The sequence below is a fragment of the Metopolophium dirhodum genome, chromosome 5, assembly GCF_019925205.1.
Source record: "Metopolophium dirhodum isolate CAU chromosome 5, ASM1992520v1, whole genome shotgun sequence".
NCBI classification, from domain to species: Eukaryota; Metazoa; Arthropoda; class Insecta; order Hemiptera; family Aphididae; genus Metopolophium; species Metopolophium dirhodum.
In genome coordinates this window covers 2,395,785-2,423,444 of record NC_083564.1, presented here as the reverse complement: position 1 = coordinate 2,423,444, position 27,660 = coordinate 2,395,785, and the positions used below count along the sequence as shown (strand labels likewise).

The 27,660-nt window shown below is 29.9% G+C and overlaps 1 protein-coding gene across 10 annotated transcripts; it reads right to left on the bottom strand.

The window, feature by feature from the left end:
- Window positions 1-288: 288 nt before the first annotated feature.
- Window positions 289-27,251, bottom strand: LOC132945820 (uncharacterized). 10 transcript variants are annotated; one of them, XM_061015600.1, is made up of 10 exons: window positions 10,237-11,014; window positions 7,399-8,070; window positions 6,558-6,842; window positions 5,889-6,011; window positions 3,726-4,216; window positions 3,453-3,668; window positions 3,286-3,357; window positions 3,052-3,221; window positions 2,893-2,973; window positions 289-1,810 (listed from the first exon to the last, which is right to left on the bottom strand). In XM_061015600.1, exons 3-9 carry the CDS (start codon window positions 6,759-6,761, stop codon window positions 2,900-2,902), a joined length of 1,350 nt encoding a protein of 449 aa, XP_060871583.1. In that variant the 5' UTR covers window positions 6,762-6,842; window positions 7,399-8,070; window positions 10,237-11,014; the 3' UTR covers window positions 289-1,810; window positions 2,893-2,899. The 10 variants fall into 10 exon arrangements, with proteins under 10 accessions (XP_060871583.1, XP_060871576.1, XP_060871577.1 ...); XM_061015593.1 differs by having other exon boundaries at window positions 3,043-3,221; window positions 10,237-11,012; XM_061015594.1 differs by having other exon boundaries at window positions 3,043-3,221; window positions 10,561-11,012.
- Between the last annotated feature and the right edge of the window lie 409 nt (window positions 27,252-27,660).

The window sequence follows — 27,660 nt, the reverse complement described above, 5'->3', positions numbered from 1 at the left end:
AATTGAACACTCTAGAAATTGTTTATTGTTACGTTAGTTAAGACTCGCAAGTAACATAAAATATTTATTTTTATTAATATGACTATACGAGTAGACATATTTAATTACAATTTTTTTTGATGTTTGACAATCAATATTTTATGTTCACAGATTTATTTTTATCGAAAAGAAAATAATATTGTTAGATGTTTAGACAATAATTGATATCATCCAGTTTCCAAAATCAAGCCATATGGTGTATAAATTAATCAATGATTAAACATCATAATACAAAACAATAGAACCACATTTGAACAAATTAAACACAACGTTTATTAATCGCAATAAAACCCATTGTTTTTGGGTGGTGTCTCATTTTGGTCAAACTTAATCAGTACAAATTGACCGTTCGTTTGATAATATTACTAATATTGATTTGGTCATAATACAAATGTACAATATGATAGACAAAGCAATTAGTTATAATTCATAATAATAATAATAATAATAATAATAAAAACATAATCAATGAAATTAATTTATACTGTGAAACAATAGTATATTGCTTAGGTAATTTTTTTTTCTTAACAATACTAAATTAGAGCTACAAGACATTTTATATACAATTTAGATATTTATTATTAAATGTAGACATAACTTAAATACAACATTTTAACAAGTAACAAATACTGCTAAAATCCTTTGATTTGCAAACAAAATTAATAAAAATAACTAATAAACAAATGGTTGGCTAAAAAAAAAAAAAAAAGGAACTTGTAACTCTATAATTGACATGTTTGGTAGTGGTAGTTCTAAACATTAATGTAGAGGTAACTAACAAAAATGATTGAAAAAAACATAAAGTTTGAAATTATACTTATGAATGAAAAAAAATATTATTTTCGAATTATAGAGTAAAAAGACACATTTCATAAGTATGAAGATTTTTTTAAAGAAAAATATAATATGTTACTGATGGCAGTGACCATTTCATCTAAAGGAATTGTTTGCTCAGTTGATTTAAACATATACATTTTCTAATTTTCTAGTTCTTTGGGTAAGTCAAACATGCCTAACAATTTATATAAATTTAATGGAATACATAATTCGAGATCAATATTATGTACATTAAAATTATTAATGTGTGGATTAATTAAAAAATGTAAGGTGCTGGTAAGTAATTGAAAATTTGAGTTAAAAAAATAATTTAGACGTTACTTTGAGAAAATATTATAGAAAATGGATAATATACTATATTATAGTAATACAAATAGGAATGATTGATCTTCCATCATTATTTACACAGATCTTATTTTAGCTTAACGAGACAGGATTTTTAAAAAGATACTACATTTACGTAGGTACTATTAATAGTAAAAAGAATAAAATGAATTAACTAAAACTTTGAGCATAATAACATTTGAAATATAACACATACAATTTTAACAGTTGCTTTGTTTTTATACACAATCATATTTTTGAGCAATATATAAAATTATTATTTAGGTAGGCAATGGTTAAAAAAAAAGTTAAGAAAAAACAAAAAACAAATAAAAATATAACTTATCAAGAGAAACAAGAAAATTGTACTAAAATTGTTAAGTGTAATATAAATGGACTTAAAATATGTTTGGCCCTTTTTTTTATCCAACAAATTACAATAAAATTAAATCATACAAATTTCTAATTGCAAATAAATTTATCTAAGATTTGTTTAACAAATAATTGGTATTGTTGTATTAAAAAAATGACAGCCGGTGAGAATATCAACCTTCCACCGAGCCACTGGTCAGGTAATATATATTATTTTAGTACTGGTAATAATTGTTAACTGAAAATTAAAAAAAATATAAACGCATATTAATTAAGGAAAATAAATATCTTTAGATTATTTCAACTAAATATTAATTAACTAAGTAAATACAGTTCTAAAAAACATAAACATTTATCTTAAATTATATTTTAGTTTTGTAAGAAAATCAAAATATTCAAATAAATATTTTTGAATTGTAATACCAGTTGGAATAACTATTTGTTATTGTGCACTATATTACAAACACCTTGTCAGTTTTATGCCTGTCTTACTAATGTACGACTTATAGAAATTGTGTCCAGCAGATACAAATTTGAGTTGTTAGTTAAATATTTAAGTCGACTGACCTATTATCAAAGTTAAAGGTAAGAATAATATTAGCGTTTATATATGGTTTTAGGTTGTTTTAATTTTTAAACGAGTTATGAGACTTTAAAATTGTAATATTTTGATAACTTGCTTAAAATTGAAACATAAAAACTAATATGAAAATTCGGACCTACAGTTAAATCATACTAATGTTAGCTAACAACACAAAATTGGTTCCGTAGAACAAAATTAACTGTCATACATGTCAGGTGGAGATAGTAAATAGAAATGTGATTTACTCTCGACTTGCACTCATTGCAATAATTGTAAATTTGTATCACAGAAAAAAACAAAGTAGTGCTATCTATTTATTAAAAATTAAGTTAACTTTTTAGAAGGATAATATATTTTTTTTTTGGCTTTGGTTTTTTGAGTGTAAGGAATGATAAAAATATTGAAGATGGTGCACTGTTTAACTGAGCTATAGTTTTTATTTATTATTGCTATAAAAACACAAATGCAACACATCCATGCCCACTCAATTCCTGTATCAGCACTTATATATTTTTAGTAGTTTTAAACTGACGTAACTTTTTTATTAAGAAAAAAGACAGACTTTTGAAATATTAATCTTAAATTGATTCTCGATATTTTAGGTATGAACAACATCTTGCATGAATAATAAATATCAAATTTTGGAATGATGACCTCACAATGAATTACTAAAAAGATAACCTAACAATATATATTATATACATTTATCTAAGAATATTAACTTCATTCTTACTTACTCGACAATCAAAATGGAATACCTCGCAAGGCAACATCTGCCAAAGTTTGTAAGTTGACATTGGAGTCAGACGATGTAGGATCTATATAAACATACATTACAAAAATTAATATGATAAGTTGAATTTGTGTACAATAAAAATAATACTAACTTGTATTACTTTGACTTTCAGCAAATGTCCGTGATACACGCTTTTTATAGTGAACATGTGTAGAGCTACTACTGGTACTGAATTCTGGACTTGATAATCTACTGGAACTAGCTTCTGAAGATATTGGTGAAGGCAGTCTTTTAGGTTCCTCAGCAGTTTCACATTTATTGTCATTTTCACTAAAATTATATAAAATAAAATAAAAATTTACCGAATCAATCAACTAATAAAATAAATACATACTTTGTTCTAAAACGTTTTTTAGGAACTACCATAATTGAAGTAGAATCTAGTTCTTTAGTTATATCATCAGAACTAAAACAGAAAAAAAATTATATGTTAAATACATTACAAAATAATATGTACATGATATATTGTGTAATATTACTAATAACTAATAAGGAACATACATCAATTTTCTTTTATTATCTTCAATTATTTCGTCAGTGTTTTCTTTTAGTTTGCGCAGTGCAGCTGCTTTGGCACTATTTCTTGTTTCACGGCGAGATTGAATTGGTAATGAATTTATTTCAGGAGCTTGATTATTTTCTTCTTTTATGTTACATTTCTTACCCTTACGACGTTTCGCAACAGTATCATCAGTGCTTGCTAACTTTTTTGGTCCCCTAAAAAAATGGAATAAATTAATTTTTTTAATTATTAATAGATTTTTCAGTAATTACATTTTTTTATTTTGACGTTTTGATAATGTATCGTTCATGAATTGTTGGTAACGTACTCCTTTACAAGCCCTATTAATTCTTCCTCTAGGTTCATTTACTTCAATTTGTTCAATTAAGTTAACTGGTAACTGTTCAATAACTGTAGGAGTTTCTATAACGTTTGAGTCATTTGAGTCTTCTTCATTACGTCTTAAAGTGAATTTTTTGTACCCAGACCGATAATAAGGTTCAGTCTTTTGATCTTGAGCAGTTTGAACACAGAGATTCATATTTTCCTCGGTGTCTAAATTATTATTCTTGGTAACATCACCAAAAGTACGTTGTAGGAACTCAGATGCTTCTGTATTTGGCTTTTTAGGATCGTCCTTGAAAGCATTACGGCATTGAAGAATAGTCTCTTTTAAACATTTAGTAGATACTCCTAAATGGTTAGTTGGAGAATGATTTTGGATAGATACATTTTTTTCTGTTGTATCAATTTGATCTGCTTCCTATAACATTAAAAATAAAAAATAGAGATTTTTTAGCTGCAACAAAACCATTGAACAATTTATTCCTATGTCTTAACCAGTGGTGTATCTACAGGGGCGATATGGGGGTGATGCCCTCTCACAGAGACCAAATTTTGTACTCAATAGTCAATACAACATGTATATAATAATTTGAATATAATATGTGTATAATGAATATTGTCTATTAAAATCTTTTAAATTAAAAAGTCCATTAGCTATTTTCATACATTAGTAACAATCTAAAAAATAAATAAAACATAATCTTTAATCTCATATTTAAACTGTGGTTAACCAACAAACATTCTAACTAAATAACCATATACCATAGAACTGTAAACTATAATTTAAACATTTTAAACAAGGTCTGTACAGTATAAAGATAATATCTTCATTTGTGCGTATACCTAACAAATTTTAAAATCAAGAATGAATTATAATTATAATAAAATTATGAAATTTAAAATTATAGCAAGTCATTAATTTGGAATATTAACTATGTAAATGTGAGGTTAGATTAGACAACAAGACTTTTGTTTAATCATTTTTAACACCAAATTTAAGTTTTATTTACATTGTATTCCATAAAAATACTGCCAAAACTTTAACTGTTGTTTACCATAATAATTATAGCTTAATTAAAACCATAGACACATAATTAGTTATAAGTGTAGGTACTGATAAAAAAAAAACTAAGAAATTTCCAATAAAGTTATATTGATGAATAAGGTACTTGATAATTAAAATATCAACAAATAATTCAATTTAAATAACACTTATAGTTATGATTATATATTGATGCATCATCAAACAATATAATATGAGGTATATACTATATATAGTACAGACTGCAGAGTGATTCTTTTATCAAAGAAAGTATAAACCTTTTTAAAGAAAATTTTATTTTTACATATTCTTAAGTTATTATAGTTATTATTATTATTCTTAAGTTATTACAAAACAATATTTTATAGTTTTTTTTGAATTTTTTTTTACTTTTTAGAATGATAACATACATTTTTCATTTTTCATTTCATAGCAGAATATTATCTGGAGTTTTTTGATAGATATAAATCAACTTTGAATAAGTAGCGTATAAAATATGTATTTAAATTTTAAAGTTTAGATGAGCAAAGTAGAATTGTATAGTGGTACCTCAGTACCTCACATAGTGTAGAGACAATTGATTTTAAAATCGTTATAGTTTTTCAAGTAATGAATGTCCTTTGATAAAGAAAATGTATATATTTGATATTATAAGATAAGTAAATAATTAAGATTAGATTTAAAATAACTCAAAGATGGAGAAAAATGAATTCTAATGCATTTAGTGTTTATACAATTATTTTATTTCATTCATTGTATTTTATAACAGAATATTAGCATGAAAAATAACTAGATAAAATATAATATATTTTTGATGATTTATTAATGATTATACATTTTAATTTATAACTAGGTAGATGATTCATTAAATTATTAATCAATAATTATTTATAAAGAATAAAATCTAAAGGTACCGACCATTTTTTTTTTTTTTTATGAATTGGAAGATAGAATTTAAAATTAATAACTAAGATTAAAGCTTTAATATACCAACTGTCCTTTTTATTATGATTAGTATGTAATAACAATTAAAGCATATTAATCTTACCATTTCAGCTTTTTCCAAAAACATCTTTTTTGGGTAATAATATTTTATTTCACTAACTGTGTCTTCCGCTTCGTATTGCATATCTGACCATGTAGTTGTATCCTTAAGATATGTTCCTTGACACTAAAATGTATAAAAAAAAACAATAAGATATAATAAAATAACAAAACAAAATAAATTGTTCTTAATTTTGGAAAGTAAATTGTCTTAAAATGAAAGGTCATTAAATTCAATAAAAAATAAGTGCTTGAATAAATAATTTCAATACATATTTATATTTAATAAATTTATTAAATTTATTATTACAATGTAGCAGATGTAATGATTGTTGGTTTATAAAAGACTGAGTTTAATTATAATCAAGAAAGAACGCATTGAATATTTTTCTTTAATAAATTAAGATTTGGTCTATTTTGCACAAATAATTAAAAACAATTTATTGCGACTAATATTTGACTATAACAAAGATAGTTACGTATTAGTTGTTTAGGTATACTAAATAAATAACAGCCATATTTTATAGAAAAAAATCATATAATTAAAAATTGATTGTAGAAAATAAAACTAAAATACCTATGGTCTAATAGGTCTCCATAGTTTCTCAGAATTGGTAAACAAGTATTAACGTGAAGAAAACATATTGATCTACTATTTATTAAATTTCCTTACTGTTAATTTGAGATGAATATTTTGCGATGAACTATCAGACCAACTACTTGAGGGCATCCTAATATTGGTGTCACACGGTTCATTCCCCATTATTGAATTTCTACGTTGTACATACATCATCAGGGCTTTAATGGGCCTATAAGATTGAAAAGCACCGTTGTGACTATTTTGATATGAGTCTTCAAGACCAACATTAACGCTCATGGTAGATAACAGATAATATTAAATATTATTTAGCTAATAGATCAATTTGAAAGCTATATTAATGCTTTATCATAATCCAATCTGAAACATTAACACAAAAGGATAAGTTTCAAAAACAGTAATTGAAGTCACTATTTTTTATACACATAATTCTGTACCTACAAATTTCAAAAACAAACACAACTGTTCCAATAATATTACGGATATTTAAAATTAGTTAAATTATAACCTACTTCCACCTTAATATCAACACATATTGAACATACAAATCTAGGATTTGATACAAATATTTACCTATATAATATAACACACTAATTTTTAAAAATATTAAATGTAAGTAGGTACAACAATATTTTTTAATTAAAAAAGTTATCACGAAGAGTACATAGATATTGCCTAACACAATACACAACAGTAATATTAATCTTTGAAATTGCCAACAAATGTATTAGTTTTGTAAAATATTAACAAAATGTATTCTACATACTTACTAAAAGTGGTCAATACAATTAAAACGATACATTAAATCACTTAATATAAGTAATCAAGGTTTAAGTCTCAATATAATGTGATAATAAAGTATATTATATTTGTTTGAAAATTTAAGATCCTCGTGCAGTGGTACTGTTAATCTTACCTAATTGTAAAATTTATCAGCAAAAGATATCTTGAATAATCATATTTAAGTTATGTGCGATTTGTAGACGACAAAAAACTGATGATCGAAATTTCCTTGTTCATCATAGAATACATCCATCATTAGGTAAATGTACCCACTCTTAGAATAATATCAGCTAAGTTTCATTTCTACAAGTAAATGTGTAAGTTTTAACCATCTTTTATAAAAGAAGATATTATATAGTAATTAAAAGAGATGAAATGTAGGTAATTGAAAGTGAGACAAACTGAAAACACCAAATTCCCACCACCACCATGGAAGTCGACCCAATATGAAATTTTAATCACAAAAATAAAAGCTTCTGCTTCCTGGAAATTAAAAAAAAAGATTTAATTGAGCATCATATATATAATATATTGTATATAACAATTTTTGTTTGGAAATCCTTGAAAACAAAAAATAAATTATCAGACTTGACATTTTCAGCTGTAATTTCTGGCTTCGTTATGATTGTTGAGATTTTTTGTTAATTGTATTTCAAGTTCAAGAGTTAATGACACAATCAGCAAATTTCACTTTTACACTAATACGTTTGCGAAAAGCCTATGTTTACTTAGCCAAGTATAGAACCCAATATATATATATATTTTTTTTTCGTCATCATATCCAATCCATATTTTCCGTTCGGTTCTGAAAACAAGGATACACAGGCGATATAGGTAAACATTTCGACGTAAACGTGTAAAAAAGAAAAAGTTGTAACCCCAAGTGTCGTTTGTATTATTTTAAAAACAACGTGTACAAAAACTTGTTAAATTCGAATGATAGGTAGGCTAGTTACCTAGTCGATAATTCACAAGTTGCAATACTATGCACCGAAATTTTACAAATAGAAGGGGAGAGAGGTGATTACCTTCGGGCAACAATAACTTTCTCATTATTATAATTAGTTTCGTTTTCGTACATATTATTTATAGGCAACAAAATTTGTATACGTGTGTACCTACTCGGGTTGCAAGTAATATGTAATAATTGTATCGGCCCAGCATGTAAATGACCGAGTACCCCCCTCCCCCCACACAACAAGTTTTTTTCGAAAAAGACCGACTTAAAATCCTCAGAACAGGTGCCTATCCTCCGACGCCTATGGTGATTGTCAATTTAATACTGTCGAAAACGACATGGATCACTCGAGTCGGCATTAGTTCGGTACATATATACCTATAGACAATACGATATATATAAATATAATATAGGAATATTATAATATTATTAACAAACGATAATATTATATTAGCGACTGGTCGCGGCGGTATTATTATTAGCCGCGCACCGCACCGGGGCAGAGCGCGCGTCCGTGAGAATGTCAACCTTGAACGCTCGGTTTTGTCTCTATAAACTTGAAACTTGCGCGATCAACAAATCCACCGAACAAATCGCAGGCACACATTACGGCAGCTCGGATGACTGTCGTATCCTCGACGAGACGATATATAAACTACGATTGATACAATATAGGTATTAGGTAACAGGAGCGGTACACACCGCGGCTGCCGGGTGAGCACGCGCCAACACACACATACATACTTACATACATGATATACATATGTATATTATGTTATATAAAGTAATATTGTAATAACGGTCTTCCGGGAAGCGGAAAACGATTAACGGTTTGTATGATACAAGCGAATAACGAAAATCATCAGAGAGAACAATGATAATAGTAATAATAATTTATAATCCTTTATAATATTATATTACGGGTACAGGACACACCGCGGCGTATTGTCAGCCGAGCCGAAGAGTTCGCTTACCGTTATGCAGGTAGGTATGCGCGGATAATATCGAAAAGCGATAGGTGAGGAGGGTGGCGGCGGCGGGCAGCAGCAGCAGCAGCAGTATAGTCGTCGTCAACCGCGGGAACGATCCCGATTCCTGGAAAACGGGCGACGGACAGCGGAAAAAAAAAACCGAAATCGGAAAAAACGAAAATTGGTCGTTTTGGCGGCCGCGGCACGTCGTCGTCGCACGAAAACTGGCGGCGAACAGAAGTGGAACGGTGGCACGGTGCGCACCGCGGACGTATCGTTTGCTGGCTCGCGCGCGCGCACACATCCACACTCACGCACAAACGTGCGCGCGAACCACCAACCGCACACGCTTACCGTACGCGGAGCGCAAGCGCAACCGCGATCTCTCAAACTGTCGCGCGCACACACACACGTACACACGGATACACACACACACGCGCGCGCGTCGCGCCAGCGAAACGATTACGTTTTACACGAAAATTGTTTGATAAATGTCAAGTACAAGATTACAAGTTGGACGGCCCTGAACTAGGCATATAAATATGTGTGTAAAATATGTATACACAATTACACACGTACGTACGTGTGTGTGTGTGTGTGCGACGTAGGTAATTAACGCGCGACATATATAATAATAATAATAATTATTATTATCTGTAAACTATATGGGAACGACGCGGGTCTGATGGCTACCGGGTGTTACGTGAGACTCCGACCGGCTGTCGCCACCACTACGGGTGCGTAAATGCACTAATGCGTGTCGAAAAATCGAAACGACAATTTTGTCGACGGACTGTGCGTGACGAGAAATATAGGCCATCGGGTGTGAGAGAAATATATAGGTAATCGCCGTCTGTACACCACAAGAAATTAATTTCATCCATCTATCTGTATATTTTGAGAAAACGTTTGCGAATCTTGACGGGCGACGGTCGTGCCGAGCGACGTGGAGTGGACGACGAGGGGAGTGGGTGGAGGGGGAGAAAAAGTGGAACATATTGCACCATTACTTATATCATAACCGCGATCCTGACCCACTTACCACTGGGCGCATGCCGACGTCCTTAGAGCTTCGATTGTTCGTGCCGTCGACGGTTTTATGCTGTCCGGACGAAACGACGACGCGGGAAATTCTCGACGGATTGCCGCAGACACCACGCGAATCCCGCGGTTTTCCGGCCGGCAAGAACGGTTACGTTTTCAAAAGCGCGCAAAGGTTTTAAAACTTCTCCCGGTTTTCTCCCACATACCATACAACAACAACAATAACAATAATAATAACAGTGTTATCTATATAGGTAGCATACGATGATAAAGTCGTAAGCGACGGAGAATTCGAAAATCGACGATAAAAACGCAAACTCACCTCGTATACGACTGTTTATGAATTCAAAGATATATTATACTGATTAATCGACGACGATATAACACGATCGCGGACCATTAAAAATTACCACGATCCTTCGGTAAATGGGCGGACGAGATTTTTAATATAATATTATGTAAAGGTATTAAATAATAATACTATTATTATAGAAATACATATAATATTACTTTATTAACAAAACAATAATACCGTCGGCGAGGGTCGACAGCCGCGGCAGACAAACACAGCTGATGCGGACGCGGAATTGTCGTCGGCACTCGACACCACTAAATAATAGTATTAACGAGAACGGATAACAGCGGCGCGGCGAAACCGAAACACACGGAGGAGGTAACGGCGACGTCGACGTTCGGTGTGTGCCGGACTGCCCGGCCGGCCGTGTTGCTACTCGGTACAGTGACGCGTGTGACTCGCCGCGTGAGCATGTGGGGGATAAGTGGATTGTGGATAACCGACGGCGCGGCGGCGGCGTCTCGCAGCGTCCGGCTCCGCCGTGACGTCACGGACGTCGTCAGCTGTTCAGGGCCAATGGGTGGCGGCCCGCAGGACGTCCCCCCCGCCGCCGAACGACATCACGTAACGAAGGGCCGCGGGGAGTAGACGTACACGACTGCGGAGACGGCGGTTTCCCGGCAATCCACACGCGCCTCGACGTACCTGCTGCAGCAGCAGGCCGCCCCAAAGCGTGTACGTGTAAAGTAATACATTAAACGGTATTCGCTGCGTCGTACGTGGTGATACAACACGTACGACGTACCTACGCTTGTCCGATATAGTGTGTAAGGTACGCGGGGCGGCAATCAATACGTAGCGATGCCCTCCCACGCGGCGCGTGCCCCATTAACGATATTTAAAAATATTTTGTCATAGTAGTGATACTAACTGTAGAACGAACGTATTTTTTATTCGATGCCTTCGAACACTCGTTCGACTACAACTCCGAGTACATCGTTATTCGTTTCGGGAATTCGGGACGCCGCCGATGCGGGCAGTGCGATGGCAGCGGGTGTGTAGGTATAAGCGCGCAAATATTTTGCTGTTGGAAGCGCGCTTATGCGTTTCCGTGTAACTGATGATCAGGTACATCATCTCCAACCGACCGACGTCGGAATGGACGGTTTAAAAAAAAATTGTAATGCGATGATGGCGACGGTCGTCAGAAAGTTAGGTATACGGTTGAATAACAAACATATTATACTCGCACCGACGTTCCCCTCCCACACACACCAGTTGGTATGGTAAGTCCTAAGCACACGCGGCCGTGTCGTTACGGAACGATCTCGGAGGTCGACCGAACAGCGCTGACCAACGCTAGACCAGATGTGCAATGCGATATGTATTTTGTTATCGGCCGTCCAACACGGAATTGTGTTACGCGATAACCGGGTTTGTTGGGACAAACGTGACGTCACATTGCGTTTTTATTCAGCTTTTTTTGTCTTTTGCAATAACAATTATTATTATAGTACGAATACCTAAAAATGTTGCCATTGATTAAATCCTATAAAAAAAAACAGGACGCAAATACAATAATACATAGTTAGGTAAGATATTATAATCATGGCGATTATTGATAAGTATACCCACTTCACATTTTATACATTCCCAATAAAATAATAAGTACCAAGTGGGTAAGTATAATATATTACTATGAGATAACGCCATACACAAGTATATAAAAAATAAAAATATATATATAATGGTTAACGCTATCCGGAAGAAGTTAAAATACCTATACGAATTGTAGGTATATTATAATATTGCTTTCTAAAGTAAGTTTTTTTTCTAAATTGTTGACCCATTTAATTTCTTGTAATATTTTTTATAGTGTACCCCTCTATATTGTATTGATATTCCGACATTTTTAATGTGCTGAGGTAAATGTAAATTTACAATTATTCTTTGCATTATTGTAGATTGACAAATGACCATAGTTTATTCTATTATTCAACATTACAACGGAATAAGGATACAGTGGATACACACAATACACTTGTAACCTAAATAGATATACTATGTATAGTATTAAATATTTTGATTACGTGTAAAAAATAAATAATCGACCATACTTCTACACGCGTTTGATTTTGATAAATGGGAGTTAATAAATATAATTACACAAAAATAAAAATGTATAGGTACTTCACAAAAATTGGCCGAAATTCAAGATTTTTTAGTAGTTGTTTTGAGATTTGATCATAAAATAATAAATTTATCATTTTACCGTATACGTTTAATTTCCTATCGTTAGTTTTTAAAATTGTATATTGAAAAATGGTCATTCTAGCTTTATATTTTATATATAAATAATAATATAGTCTAATGCATATAGCTCATTCAATTAATTAATGCCACTAATTTGCCCGCATCTCACGTGACCCACTTTTTAAACATTATTAACATTCATGCATACTCAAGGGAACCCAGAGAATAAAGAAATCTAAATTTAAAATAATATGTATTATATTAAAATACCTATATTTATTACATAAGAAAGCACGAATATGTATCAAATTATGTTTGTGTAAAATATAAGTGTAAGAGTATAAAGCTGCGTATGATTATGGTGTAAAAACTTAAAAGGTTTGTAATAATTTAATATTTATAGTTAATATATGCATAATGCATAAACATTATAATTTATTATGATACACAATTTGTGTATAATAACACAAATACCGCGAGCATTTTTAATTCAGTATATTTCCCAGCTTTGAGCTTCGTCTCTATGTAAATGTAATATTTGGATGTCAGTTATTCAAAAATTTCATTAATTTACGTTTATTCTATAATTTTACAAAATTCAAATCAAACTAACAATCGCTAATAATGACATGAATGTAGTACTTATAAACAATTAGTATGGAAAACCAGCATATTGGTATTACATATTATCATTATATTGGAGTAAAATTTGTATTATGTATATTGTACATACTCTGGTATAATAAATGATTGGAGAATGGAGATAATGACACTGGTAATATTCTTATACTCATCAATTATCACTCATGCAAACATGACACTATGACAGTATAATACTATAATTTGGTAATAATTAATAAGTAATTGTAACTTATAAATCTTTTTTTGTTCAGTTTATATTCTATATATGACTAATGACTATATAGTATACATACATATAAATATATATATAATATTATGGTAGTAAGAACCCGGTACGTGTGTTCAGGGGTGGACTGAAGCCCTGAAGGCCCTGCAGGTGGGTATACGTTTTAAAACTACCAAACAAGAGGCTCATGTTACAATTTTTTTTTTAAATAAAATAACTTTTAAAGGAACTTCTAACAAAATGAAAAAAAATCTGTAGGTTTATACTCAACTAAATTTAACATAATAAAAAAAACAAGTTACTTCAATATTTAAATCTTAAATCTTTTTCAATACAAATAATTGAAATACTATTTTTAATACTAATTATTATTATTGTTTTAAAAAATTCATAAATTACCAAGTGTTCCAGAACTTCTACCAATAGCATTCATTGACGTGTATCGTTACACAATAAATTCCAAAAATAAAATAACTTTCATAGCCTTCGTGGCTTCAGACTGTTCTAATTGTTTTATTTTTGCAAATAGTATTCTTCATTTTCGCGATAATGATTACGGTGTGGAATTGAAAAATTATTAAAAATAACAAATAATATGCTCGAGTCCCAAACATAAAATTTCTAGAGGGCCTGGATGGGTATGGCCACTTACCCGCCCTGCCAGTCCGCCCCTGCGTGTGTTAAGGTGCACATAAACTAGCTGGTTTGAAAACCCAAAACTAATATGTGTGCGGGGTAAATAGTCCAAGCCCACCTACAGGCCACTGAGTGGGCTACTGGCCCGAAGCAAAAAATTTGAACCAGGCTGGCTTGAACAGTGGAAATTTATTAAAATTTAAATGTGTGGATTACTGCGGACTCAACGGGTCAGCTGCCGGTGTCCATACGCAGTATAATATATCCTCCATATCCTTCTACAAATTAGATTTTTTTACGATCCCTTTGTCATAGCCACACCAAATTATTACGTATATCTATGAAATTCATATTTTGAACTATTTATAGGTGTGTGGGGAAAACAGTCCACGAGTTTGGTCCGTCGAGCCAAAACTCACAGTCCAAATCCGATACTCGATAGTGTATGTACATATTGTGCATTGGGCACCTTTAGATAGAGATAACACGAAAAGATACAACGTTCTCTTAAGTACATATATATATATATATTAGTCATTAGATGCATTATCAATTCATCATAATATGCGATTAGTGATTTTATTCAATCATATTATATTATATTAATGCGTTCAGGCGTTGTATATTTTATAAATTAACGCCAATCGGCTTTTACAAAGCTAGAAACATAATACAATTGTATAACAAAATAGATACAAGATAAGTATTAAAGTAAAGTGTAAACATATTATAAAAACGATATAACAGTAATAACAATTAGATAAATAGCCTAGGAACAAATTTGTCATAAAGTAGGTATACCGTATACGAATCGTATACGCGCATCATTTTAGGGAGGTGGCGTTGAAAGCAAAGTTAGATCGACTTGTCGCGTGTCGGAGTCTATGTAAAACGTGCCCTGAAATTGAAAGTTGCTTTAGAGGTCTCTCTAATAAACAAGGCGCGTCTATTTGTCCATTTAATAATCCCGATATAAAACGATAACGAAGGGTCTGACGTCTAGTTGATAATGATTCAAGGCAGACCTCATCTATAGACTGATAATCGTGGGGTGGATGAACTATAATATGTTTAAATAGTATGCCCACTATAATTCAGAAACCTGTTCTGCACTTTATCAACTCTAATTGAATCACCTACGGCGTATGAATACCAGACAACAGCTCCATATTCTAGTACCGAACTTACTAATGCGCAATGGAGCACGGAGAGACATTTGGGAGAATTGTAACTCGCGAAATGTCGTCTAATAAAACCAAGTATACACGTACGGCTTTACTGACAATGTAATCGATACACGGACGGAAATTTTAAAATGGGACAAAAAGAAACCCTAAATCAATAATTTAGTTAACACGATCAAGATGCAAACCATCCAGAGAGTCATTAAACATTATAAAATCTTAAGTCCTAATGACATAATTTTACATTTGCCAATATTTGAGGAAAGCCCAACAGTGTTGCACTAAATTGAAAATTTGTTCATAATACCATTGATTATAAATACTATAATCAATGATAATACCTACTTTGAAGTATTTTATACAGTCTTCTATAATATTCATTATATTTTATTATGCATTATTAATTCATCATATCATGCGATTAGTGATTTTAATCAATCATATATTATATAATGCTTTTAGCGTTGTGTAGGTCGAGGCAAATTTTCGATTTTGAATTATGAGGGTATATTTTGTACTCAAAACAAATATAACTAATGAATAGTTACATATATCATATAACTATTATATAATTATTAATATTAAGAGGATGTCACACACCGTCTTACAAATGTACAACATAACAAAAATTGTTTTGCGCGGGACAAATTTTCTCACACCATATTTGTTGTAGAACTATCAAATTTTCACAACACGTAAAGAAGAACTTGATCTGTGCAACAGCGTGCTCTTTTTTTAATAGCACTATCCAATAATTTTTTATAAGCAAAATAAAAAAACCAAATAACTTGTATTGTATTTATGTTATCTATAATATGGGCACACTGTTGCATAGATAATTTTCCACTCTATATGTTCAAAAATTTTGGAGCCACTGTCTACTACAAATAGTCGTATTGAAATAAATCATCACCAAGTGTTTGTATTTTATCTATAACATTTTTTTTTTATATTTATTATTTTCAAGTTATCATTTTTAGGTTTTTGAGCTTTTCAATTCCAAAATCGTGTATTGGAATAAAATGTTTAGTTAGTAGTCGAGTATTTTTTCAGGTAATAATGTCCACGCAAGAGATTACAGTATCTATTTGATTTCAGGTAAAAAGGTTATTCGTGTAGGAGTTTACATTTGGTTAATTATAACTGGTTATTTGTTCTAACTTGTATTAATACTTTTCAACAAGCGAAAATGAAATACATTAATTTTATGATCCTCCAAATATTATTATTACGATTAGCAGTGGGTGTGTGTGTGGGGGGAGGGTATTTTTGCTCCCTAATAGATTTGTTATATGCTTTAGATTTCTACAAAATATGTTATCTATTTCATATTTGATATTATATCAATACGAAGATTGATGACTATAATAGAGTGCACAATTCCTCTAACAAGTTATATTAAATATAAAATTTAAACACTTTCGTCCAACTTATGTCCATTAACCAATTGGTTTCTAAATAATTAAATAAACAATATTAAACATAAAATATAATTTTAATTGAATATAATTATTATATTGAATAAAATGTGTAAAATAATTAATAATAACAAAAAATGTCTGACAATTAAACTTAACTGAAACACGAATATTTAACACAAATCTTATATATGAATAACAATTAATATGAAGTATTTATAGTATTTTTTTTATGGTTTTAATTAGATTAGTTTATTCATTCATATCCATTGTCCACTATGATCCACTACCTCGAGTCTCTTTCTCTATACTGATCTTTGACAGTCTCGCGCACTTGCACGTGGTCACGTCGTGCCTGTATGGCTGTATTGCGATTTGCAGTCTACAACTGACTTTACCTTCAGGCTTAAAATATCAATATTATCCAATCATAATTCATAATGTCATAGATAATATTTATTGTAGTAATTATGGTTTTATTATAATCTAAAATAAAATATTTCAAAACAAATGCTAAAATAATTAATTTCAGAAATAATATCAATTGGAAAACATATTAAAATAGAATATTTATTTAAAAACTAAAAAATTATTGTGGTTTGGATTTTTCTAGTTGCTAATTTTTAGTCTGAGGATGCCCCCCTCCTCTATTTTGGCCTATGTTTAATACTACGATATAATACATATTATTTTATAAATTATATACTTATCGATTACCTACTTATTAGTTATTGCACAATTATTATAGTAATGTTACTCTTAAAAGTTAAGAAAGAAAACTAAAAAAGGACCGTCAAAATCTTTTTAACTAGGTGATTTACTCTCGACATCAATGTTGCATCTATAGTACCTACTATCTACATTAAAATCATTAAAATAATAGCTGGTAAATGTATAATACGACGATTTAACTATTTACATTAGACTATTTGTACCTAATATCCCTACGATAAATTATTTTTTAATTATTCATAGGTTACATTGAAGTACTAAAGTAACCAATTAAGTCATATATGAAGAGTACCCAATAATCATTAATAATTAATAAATAATAGACAATAGTAGGTATTATAAATTAAAATATTTATACACATCACACATATTAAGATTTTTTTTACATTAATTTAACGAAAATACATCTTTATATGATATTAGGACTGATTACATATACTTAAAGTTGAATTATTATTGAATCTATTTTCAATAAAATGTAATTATAATGTTATGTTTATAAATACATAAAAATACTTTTGTTATAAGACTTTTTGACCATGTAAGTATAAACTATAAATAATGTTTGTTGGCATTTTTAAAATCATAAATGGGATAGGTAAACGACCACTCATTATTGAAATTGAATACTATAGTATATTATTATAATATATTATTTATTGGTATAGGAACAATGATTAGTAGGTAGTAGGTACTGTATTCAATATTTTAATGGTAGAATAATTATCTACAACATTTTCTTATACTTATGCCCATAACAATTTTATGTATATTACATAATACATTATATCGTAGCTTCTACATATTATATTATATAAAAAATGTAAGTTTGGAGCTTAATGCTTAATATATACTTAAAAACTAGAGAATCAATTAGCACAAAATTGTACACACATATTCCTTGAGACTCAGTGAGTGTTTATGTAGCTTCGTTTTTCAACTGCTTATAAAGGTTGTGGCTAATACATGAATTTCGTTTTGGCTCTCAAAAATCGAATATTTTTTAAATAAATAGGATTACCATTGGTTACAGAAATAAAAGAGTCTTTTATATACTTAATCTATATACATGTATACTTTGTAACGTGACTAAACTATCCCCGTGGTACTCACTGAAGTCGGTATATGTTTATGGGTCGTATATATATATACAGTAGAATCGGCTTATTTGGTGGGACACCACTTAAAGGAGATACTTGCTTAATGGGGACATTAATGATAGTCCCGAAAGAATGTATTGTATGTAAAATTCTTCGGTTAATCGGGACAGTCTGGATAATGGGGACAAATAGGTCACTGCCCGATGTGTCCCAATTAAGCGGATTTGACTGTATTTATATATATATGACACAATACCGGGATAAAGTCCGGAGAGATAAGGCGAACCCAGACCCGACCGCACACACTTACAGCAAAATATAAATAAATGTCATATCGTATTTTCTTATTATATCGATATACACCTGAAAGGCCGCCACCACGGCATTGCGTTCCTGCCGATCTGTCAGTCGCCGTTTAGCTTCCTGACCTTGGTCATCGGCGCAACGCAGTTTTTCGTCCAGTGTGCTATGTCCCCAGTCATGGAGTAGTACAAATGGATCGACCATGACCGTCACCCGGAGGTCCGAGGGTGGATAAACGACAGCAACTCAACAACAACAAAAAAAAAAAACAACAGCGGTGTGGTGGTGACCTTACAGGTGTCGGGTAATAAATAAAGTATGTATGTACCTACTCATGTACATATTTCGTGTGCTATCAATATTATACTATCAGAAATTTATAATAAACGTATAATTTGCATGTAAGTCAAAATGTGTATCTCAATATTTTAAAATCCACGTTTCTCCGACCTAACCAGTCTCGGATTCGTGGTGGTCGGTACCCTCATTTTAGTGTCCGACCGTATGGGTAACCTTACAACTTACTGAAAAGCTACTCGACCGATTTTGATGAAAATTTCAAATTGTTTTAAGAGATATCAGGAAAGTTTAGAGATTAGTTTGAACCACGTACGAAAATATACAAATACAGACAGGTGAATTGCCCAATGCACATACCGGTAAGCCAAGTACTAACCAAGTACCGATGCCGATTTGCCAGTGAACTGAGTTCACTTTAACTGATCTACACCATACACTTATATGGCGCCGTATTTTATATTTGTTCATTTTAACACGGACGAAGTTCGATAAATTAAGAAAATTATATTTTAGGTTAGAAATGTTTGTACGATGACACTTAACGTAGTATAACAAGTTTCCATTTGGTATTTTGATTAGATAATAGATAATGTCAACATTTTAAAAAATCGAAGTCAAACATTTTTTTTACCATGTTCTATGCTCTAGGCCTTGATTATTATACTATTTTTTGAAATATACCCAGTAGGGCTGTAAAATTGTTTTACTCTTATAATTCTGATACATAAAATGCTCATTATTTTTGCAGCAGGCATCCACCCCTCAGAAATATGAATATACTCCTGCATGTTAGTAAATCTACAATAAGACATGTAGTATAATAGTTTTTATGAAAAAGTAAAGAGTATATATTATATCTTAATATTGTAACTTGTAAAAATACTAAATTTATTAAAATTTAAAAGACATATTTATTTTGTCATGTATGATAAAGTCAAGTGACTGATGACATAGTTTACTAATGTAGAATACAAGACAATGACAAATAAAAATTACTCCTAACAAAACCTCATTAATTATTTAGAAGTTATATTTTATTTGAGTTCATTGTTAATATTATCTATTTCGTCCACAAAAGAAATACGCGGAACTAGATTTTATATCGAATGTAGGAAAAATAACGTAAATTAGTTTAATATGTTATATGTAGATAATTTGTTAAACGTTAAATAATTTATAAAAACTAAAAAAAATACTCAATTGTAATAAAATCATAAAACAAGTAACACACAGTTAGTGATTGCTGATTGGTGATATAGTAACATTCAGTATTGGTCTTGAATATCTTATTAATTGAACTAATTATTATATTAAATAGTTTATTGTGTAATATTGTATAAAAATTAAGAAAATTCAAACTTTAGTAACCCGATAAACAATACAAATATTATAAAGTACATTTTATTCAATAACTAATGAATAATAATAATATTATAGTTGTATTTCATACAAAAAGCAGATAAAAATAGACTTATGACGGGACGTATATTGTTATACACTTATACCTAACTTATAAATAACTATATTATAGCTTTGCTTGGTCTTGGCAGAGATTAAATAGTTAATAGTGAAGAATATTTACATTAAATTTAATTTAATTAAAACGAAAATTAGTGTCGTAACCAAAATCCAAAAGGCATTGAAGACAAGTCGTTTTTAAGTGTTTATCCCTGAAAACTCATTCGTGCCCACTGCCCATATTAATAAACACGCTTCTACAAATGCCATTATGTAGATTGTAAACACAACACCATACATATAAATCACAATAATATACAATTGAATACGTAACTGTACATATCTCTTTTTCATAGTTATTTAATATAATATAATTTATTTAACCCGGTCAACATTGGGTCATCTACAAAACTTCACTCTTTAGTAATAATTACAATGGGCAATGGCGGACAAATTGAGATAGCCTACAGCTATCAATAACAATCGTATTACACGATAAACAAATATCTAGTTATTAGTTAGTAGTTAGTAGTCATTATAGTTTGTATGCAATATTTTGATTTCTTATTGTCTTATCGCTTCCATTGTACCGTTCATAGCCATTAGGCGCTGAATACGTGGATGTTTTCCCGGACTCGAGCACCCATTGAAATCCGTCTTTTCCTACAAAATCATGAGTGTACGAAATATTTAACTTTTATTATCCTGGGCTGCTGGGCACCCACTGAACATTTGAAAACCTAGTGCCTATCATAGTACTGATATAGCAATGAAGGTAATTGTGATAACTCAGTGGCGTAGCCAGGGGGGTTAAGGGGCTATAGCCCTCCATTGACTGTTGACCTTAGAATTTTATCAAGATTTATAAGAAAATAAGTGTAAAAAAAGACATATTGTATTTGTATTTTTTGTGAGACTTAGCCCCCTTCACCCAATTCCTGGCTACGTCACTGTAATTACTGATAACACCAGGATTTCCATACTCCTATTTTCTAATATAATTATACATAAGACATAAGACAATAGTACCTAATAGTCATAACTAAAGACCGGATTCAGGTGTAATTGCATCTTTTTATGGAGTGTTGTAAATCCTATACAAATAAGCTATATCCAAATCTAGAGATGTATATTAATATAAATATAGTTTTATTTTGCACAAAATTACAAGTTTCGGGTTTTTTTTATAAAAATGTTCTAATTAGTACTTTTGTTCAAATATTTTTGCTCCATAATCTATTATAACATCTATCTACTTTATCATTGCTATATTATGTTGTAATGTTGTTATATAAAGTATTGGACTTTTATATCTAATAATATAATTTACATACATATAGGAGACCCCCTATTCACTCATATACGCCCAGACCAAACCACTGGATATAAAGACTTGAACTTTTGTACAGAGGTTCCTTAAGCAATGTAAGGGAGCACTAAGAAAGGATTTTTCAAAATTCGACCTCTAAGGGGGTATAAGGGGGGTTGAAAGAATACAACAGTGGTGCCATATATCAAGCAATATTTTATTTTAATATTTATACAATATTGGTTTTAAAATATAAAACGTACGTAGTTGATATTTGGAATGGTGGTTTCTTTATTGATCTAGATATGCAATAAGAAAGGATTTTCTGATATTCATATTTTATAGAGGTGGTCAAACAGGGATCTTAAGATTCACGGTGGAAATTGAAAATTGTTTTTGTTTATTATTGGTTGCTTTTGGTTGCTGGTTATATATACGAATTATTTCACAAAGCTAGGTACAATTACGCCGATTTGTCCGTAAAAATAAAATAACTCGCTTTAAAATTAAAATATAATAAAAAGCCTATGTCATTGTCTAGATAATAGTCTTACCTTTAAATTTTATAAGAGCTCAATTCGCTCCAATTTTTAAACTAACGGAGATAAATGTGTTCTGCTGAGCGTAATAGTTGTTATGTTACGCACTTGTAAGACAAAGACAACAAATGTCACTGTAACGTCCCCTTAAGATAATTACGATACTACTACGATTGTCGATTACTTATATTACTTATACACATACAGTAAAAGCTAATTAAGAAAATTGACAATGAAAAGGTACAAATAGTTTGTTCTATTAAAAATTCAAAGCAGTATTTTATAAAAATACCGGATAAAATATTTTTAAATGACACAATGATTCAATACATTGAAATGACGTAGATTTAAAAGAAGATCCTGCTATCATAAGCCGTTACAAACAATGTCCGATAGCCAACTATCAATGTAAAACTTGTGTTTAAAAATATGAAATCAATTATTAAGTGACAGAAGAAATAATTATATAGTGAAAAACTTAGAAATGTACATGATAATAAATTTTAATCAAATATTGTAAATCAGGTTAAATTGTATATTTTAAATTTATATATAATATTTGATTGTTAATTCCAACTAATAAAATATAATAATATTATAAAAACAAATAGAAATAATTTAATTAATTTGAAGAAAAATGTGTTATATAATTCCTAATAAAAATTTGTTTTTGCACAATTTTGCACATTTCAGAATTTTAATTGCACGATTTTAGGTGATACTGGTGTTCACTCCACAAAAATCCGGCCATTAGTCATAACTACCCTCCCTACACGAGCGTGCATGTTGATGTGCAAATTTGAGTTCTACCATACTTGAATTTTATTTTTTTCAGTTGTAATTCTTACCAGGCCAAAAAAACCCGATGAACGCCCTAGAATCTAGGGATTAATGGATGCTAGAATGGATACTACGATAGTAGATAACCTATAGATGTAATTTTTTTATATGCGATATGCCAATATGCCGTATACTATTTTTTTATAGTTTATGTTTCACTGTTTATTTATTACTTGTTTTAAATCTTAAAAGTATTTGAAATGTATTTTAAATATTTTCTGAATGGATGTTATATGTGGACATTATATTATGTATATGTTACTTTGCCCGTAACATATAATATTAACTATTGAGTAAAAACATTTTTAATTTTGTAATTTATTCGATAAAATTAAAAAAATAAAATAAAATTACGAATGGTAAAATATGTTATTATGTAATACTTTAACTTTTTTTCTGAAGGATATCTTTTATTATTTATTATTAATAATAAACCAAAAAAAACACAATATTCACTCGGATTTTACACTATTTTAAACATGTTATATTCGTATTGAACAATGAACAAAACGGTTTAGACAAATGTTTTAAATTCATGTTTTAAACATGTTTAAAACATTATGTTTTAAAGTTTAAACATACAACCCTGGTTTGTGAGTGGGTTTTTTCCGAAAGTTCAATTTTTTAGCAAGTTATGCGTATATATATAGCGTAAATTAAAAATGTTCATAACTTACTTAAAAACTGAGTTATCGTAAAAAAGCCACTATAATGTTCTTACCTTCAAGTTTCATATTAGGCCGATTCACTCTAATTTAAAACTATCGGAGTTAAACGTGATCTACTGAGCCTAAATTTGCTATGTTACGCACTTGCAAGACGGAGACAACAAATATCCGTGAAGAAACCAGAAATTGAATCAATTCAAAATATTAAATTAAAAATAATGATGAGTGTGGTGAATCACCATAGGCGTAACTTGGGGGGACTTGGGGGGCTAATCCCCAACATAAATTTTAGTCCCCCCTGTCATAATTCCTAGTCCCGCTAACTGTAGTTACATTTTTAAACTTGAATTTAAAATATTTTTTTTATTTTTTTTATTAATATCTTGGAAAAATATTTTATTTTTTTTGGTTATCAAATTATATTATTGTATGTAATGACCCTGTGTAAGACGTATCATATCGGGTAGTTTTTACTACTTAATTACTATTTAGAAGTTGTCAATAAACTAAACACAAAAATAGTCGTAAAAGACGACGATTACTAATAAATAGTGATAACGAATAACGAGTAACGATGAAAGAAAGACAATCACTGTGCCTGCCGGCCGCATATAGGGGCTTTTTGCTAAAAATAGAATCAGATTTTATATTATCTTCGTCTCACTCTAAGTAAAATGGTTGTGTGTTTGCGTCTGATAGTTGGTACTCGAGTCAACGTCGTTATTATTTTTCTGATTTTAAAACGGTGAGGTGACAGCTTTTCACCGAAATCTGCGTTTAGTTTAAATTTGCCAATACTTAATACCACTTTTTTTATTATTTTTTTTATACATGTCATACACGGTGTATAATAATAAACTAATATTATAATTTAATAATGAATGTTATTTGATGGACAAGTTTGGGGGGGGGGGGTGTTTTTTACTTATTACAGTACATTTTTACTTATTTTAAATATGTAAGGGTTGAAGCCCCCCTAACTTTAAGGTCTAGTAACGCCTATGTGAATCACACTGTATATATTATGATTTATGAATATCAAAATGTTATCATCGTCAGTTTACCATCCAATACCAATATCACTTCTCTATAGTTGCTTTTAAAGTATGTACGATGATACGCGAGTAAATAGTGAATACCCACCTGTTATAATTTTCAGTGACGAAAACAAAATATGTATTCTATATATAATTAATTGTAATTTTCAATTCTCAAATGGTAAATCTACTATTAGGTGACTATAAAAATATATTTTGAGAATCAATGACCTTTTATCTAACATAGCCTATAGGTATACTGTTTATGAGTATATTACTGGGTACTTTACTTTATGGGTATAAACTTTATTGTTATATTATGTGATATATATAACATTGCTGTCATTTTTCATGTTTTTTTTTAAAAAATAATTTTCACAATAAATTTTCAATAAATATTCACAAATGACATAGTTTAAAATTTTTTTTGACTTAATGATAAATTTTTACCATTTTTACCTACCTGCGTGAAAAGTAAGTTTATTTTTAGTAATTCATCACTGGGTTAAAGGTATTTCACTTTAAAATCGAATCAATAATAATAATATAATATATATATAAACATATATTATAAATATTGTTTATTTAAAATATAATAGAATATTGTACTACTTCGTAGTAAAAAAAATTAAAAATAGACAAAGTTCAACGCCACATCTCATATTACATTTGTATACTTAATACTTATATTATTACATAAATTAATGCTAATAGAAGCCACTGCAGCACTATTGTACCTGTGAAAAGTAAATGTGCTATGATGGACTAAGATAATAATACATTTATTAGTGAAGTTTTCTAAAGCAGTAAGCACACGGAATAGCAGATAAGTAGTTCATAAATTATAATATTAATCTATTATCATTTATCATATATTATTATTTATATAATAGTTCTATACTATTTTGGGCATAATAAAACCATATAAATAAATGTACTAGGTATATATAATATAATATAGGAATCATTATACTGTATATTATAGAAAATTAATCGTATACATTTAATGTCTAAATAACATAATATATTTTAATCTATACTTGTCAATTTTAAATTTATTTTGTGTAGATCTTAATAATTTATTTTTTTATCTGAATTATTGTAATGAATAAAACACAAGGTTAAAATTAAAGAGTTTTTACGTTTCCCGTGTAATATATTATTAATTATTATACATATAAAGTAGCTCGATTTTTTGTCGTATAACTTCGATAAGTTCATACACGTCATCAGTGTTCAAACCACAGACGGACTGTAAAAATTTAAAATATAGAAGACTGTCGTTCTATTACAACTAATTGTATTATAATCACCGAGATAAATAACCATAGTACACAATATTGCTATCTCGGTGATAATAATTAATAATCAGTAGGTGTACATAAGTCAATACGTCAAACGTCATAATGTCATATTATAATTTATACTCATATTATGTGGACAATTATAATATAGCTAAGCAAAATTATACACAAAACAAACACTATACGCATACCGAGTTTTATCATACCGAGATACATTAAAATATATATACCTAAATACCTAATTAATATTAATAATTAATAGTTATTACTTATTAGTTATTACTTTTAACTCATTTAAGGTACTTAATAATAGTAATACTTAGGTGGTACTCATACCGAACAACTGTTAGTACTTAAAATAATGCCGATAACACTTATAATAGGTATATCTAAATATAGATCGTAGATAGTAGATATTAGACTAACCTACCTATATAATATATTATTATAACTTATAGACTAGTAGACTACCTATAGTACTTAACATAAATAGTAGGTATAAAAGCCGTGGACCATAATTTGTATAACCATTGATTATAAATATTAAATACTAGCATTTGTTATAACGTACCTATGTTATTACCTTATGTACATTTTAAACTAGTTGATTAAATATTAAGTACAATAGTATTAAAAAATTATGACTTACATTTCACGTTGTTCTTCGTGTGGAAACCGTTTGACTCGTTTGAGATTCTGTCATGAGCAACAGGCAGACGGCAGTTATTTTTCGTGCACAAAATATATCACTTGAATACGTAAGTACCACCTGTATTCGAGAAAATAAATCATTAACGAATAACGATGGTTAAAAATCGATAGGTATCGAATTTAAGTGTAATGGATTTTATTATAATTTTGTTCGCGTCCCAGCTGCTATTGTAGTATAAAATAAAAGCACCGATCAAATAACACAGTAACTACCTACGTATTAACGGAAAATAAAATATCGTGAAAAAAATTTACATTAATCATTTTTGATCGATCTTTGCGGAAAATTCTCTGTGGCCACTACAGGACATCATAATACTATACAATTATGACGTATTATGTTATAAATTATATTAATATTTCCTAAATCAACTCGCGACTTACCGCCGACCAGTGACGACTGACGAATGACGATAGATCATGGATAATATACGATAGTACGATACTCAACGATAGCCGACAGCCGA

Coding starts and splice junctions, on each gene's coding strand:
- LOC132945820 (XM_061015593.1), bottom strand. CDS start 6,761: ATGAGCGTTAATGTTGGTCTTGAAGACTCATATCAAAATAGTCACAAC. Junction 3,669..3,725: donor AAACGTCAAAATAAAAAAAT/GTAATTACTGAA, acceptor CCATTTTTTTAG/GGGACCAAAAAAGTTAGCAA. Junction 3,222..3,285: donor AAAAAACGTTTTAGAACAAA/GTATGTATTTAT, acceptor ATATAATTTTAG/TGAAAATGACAATAAATGTG.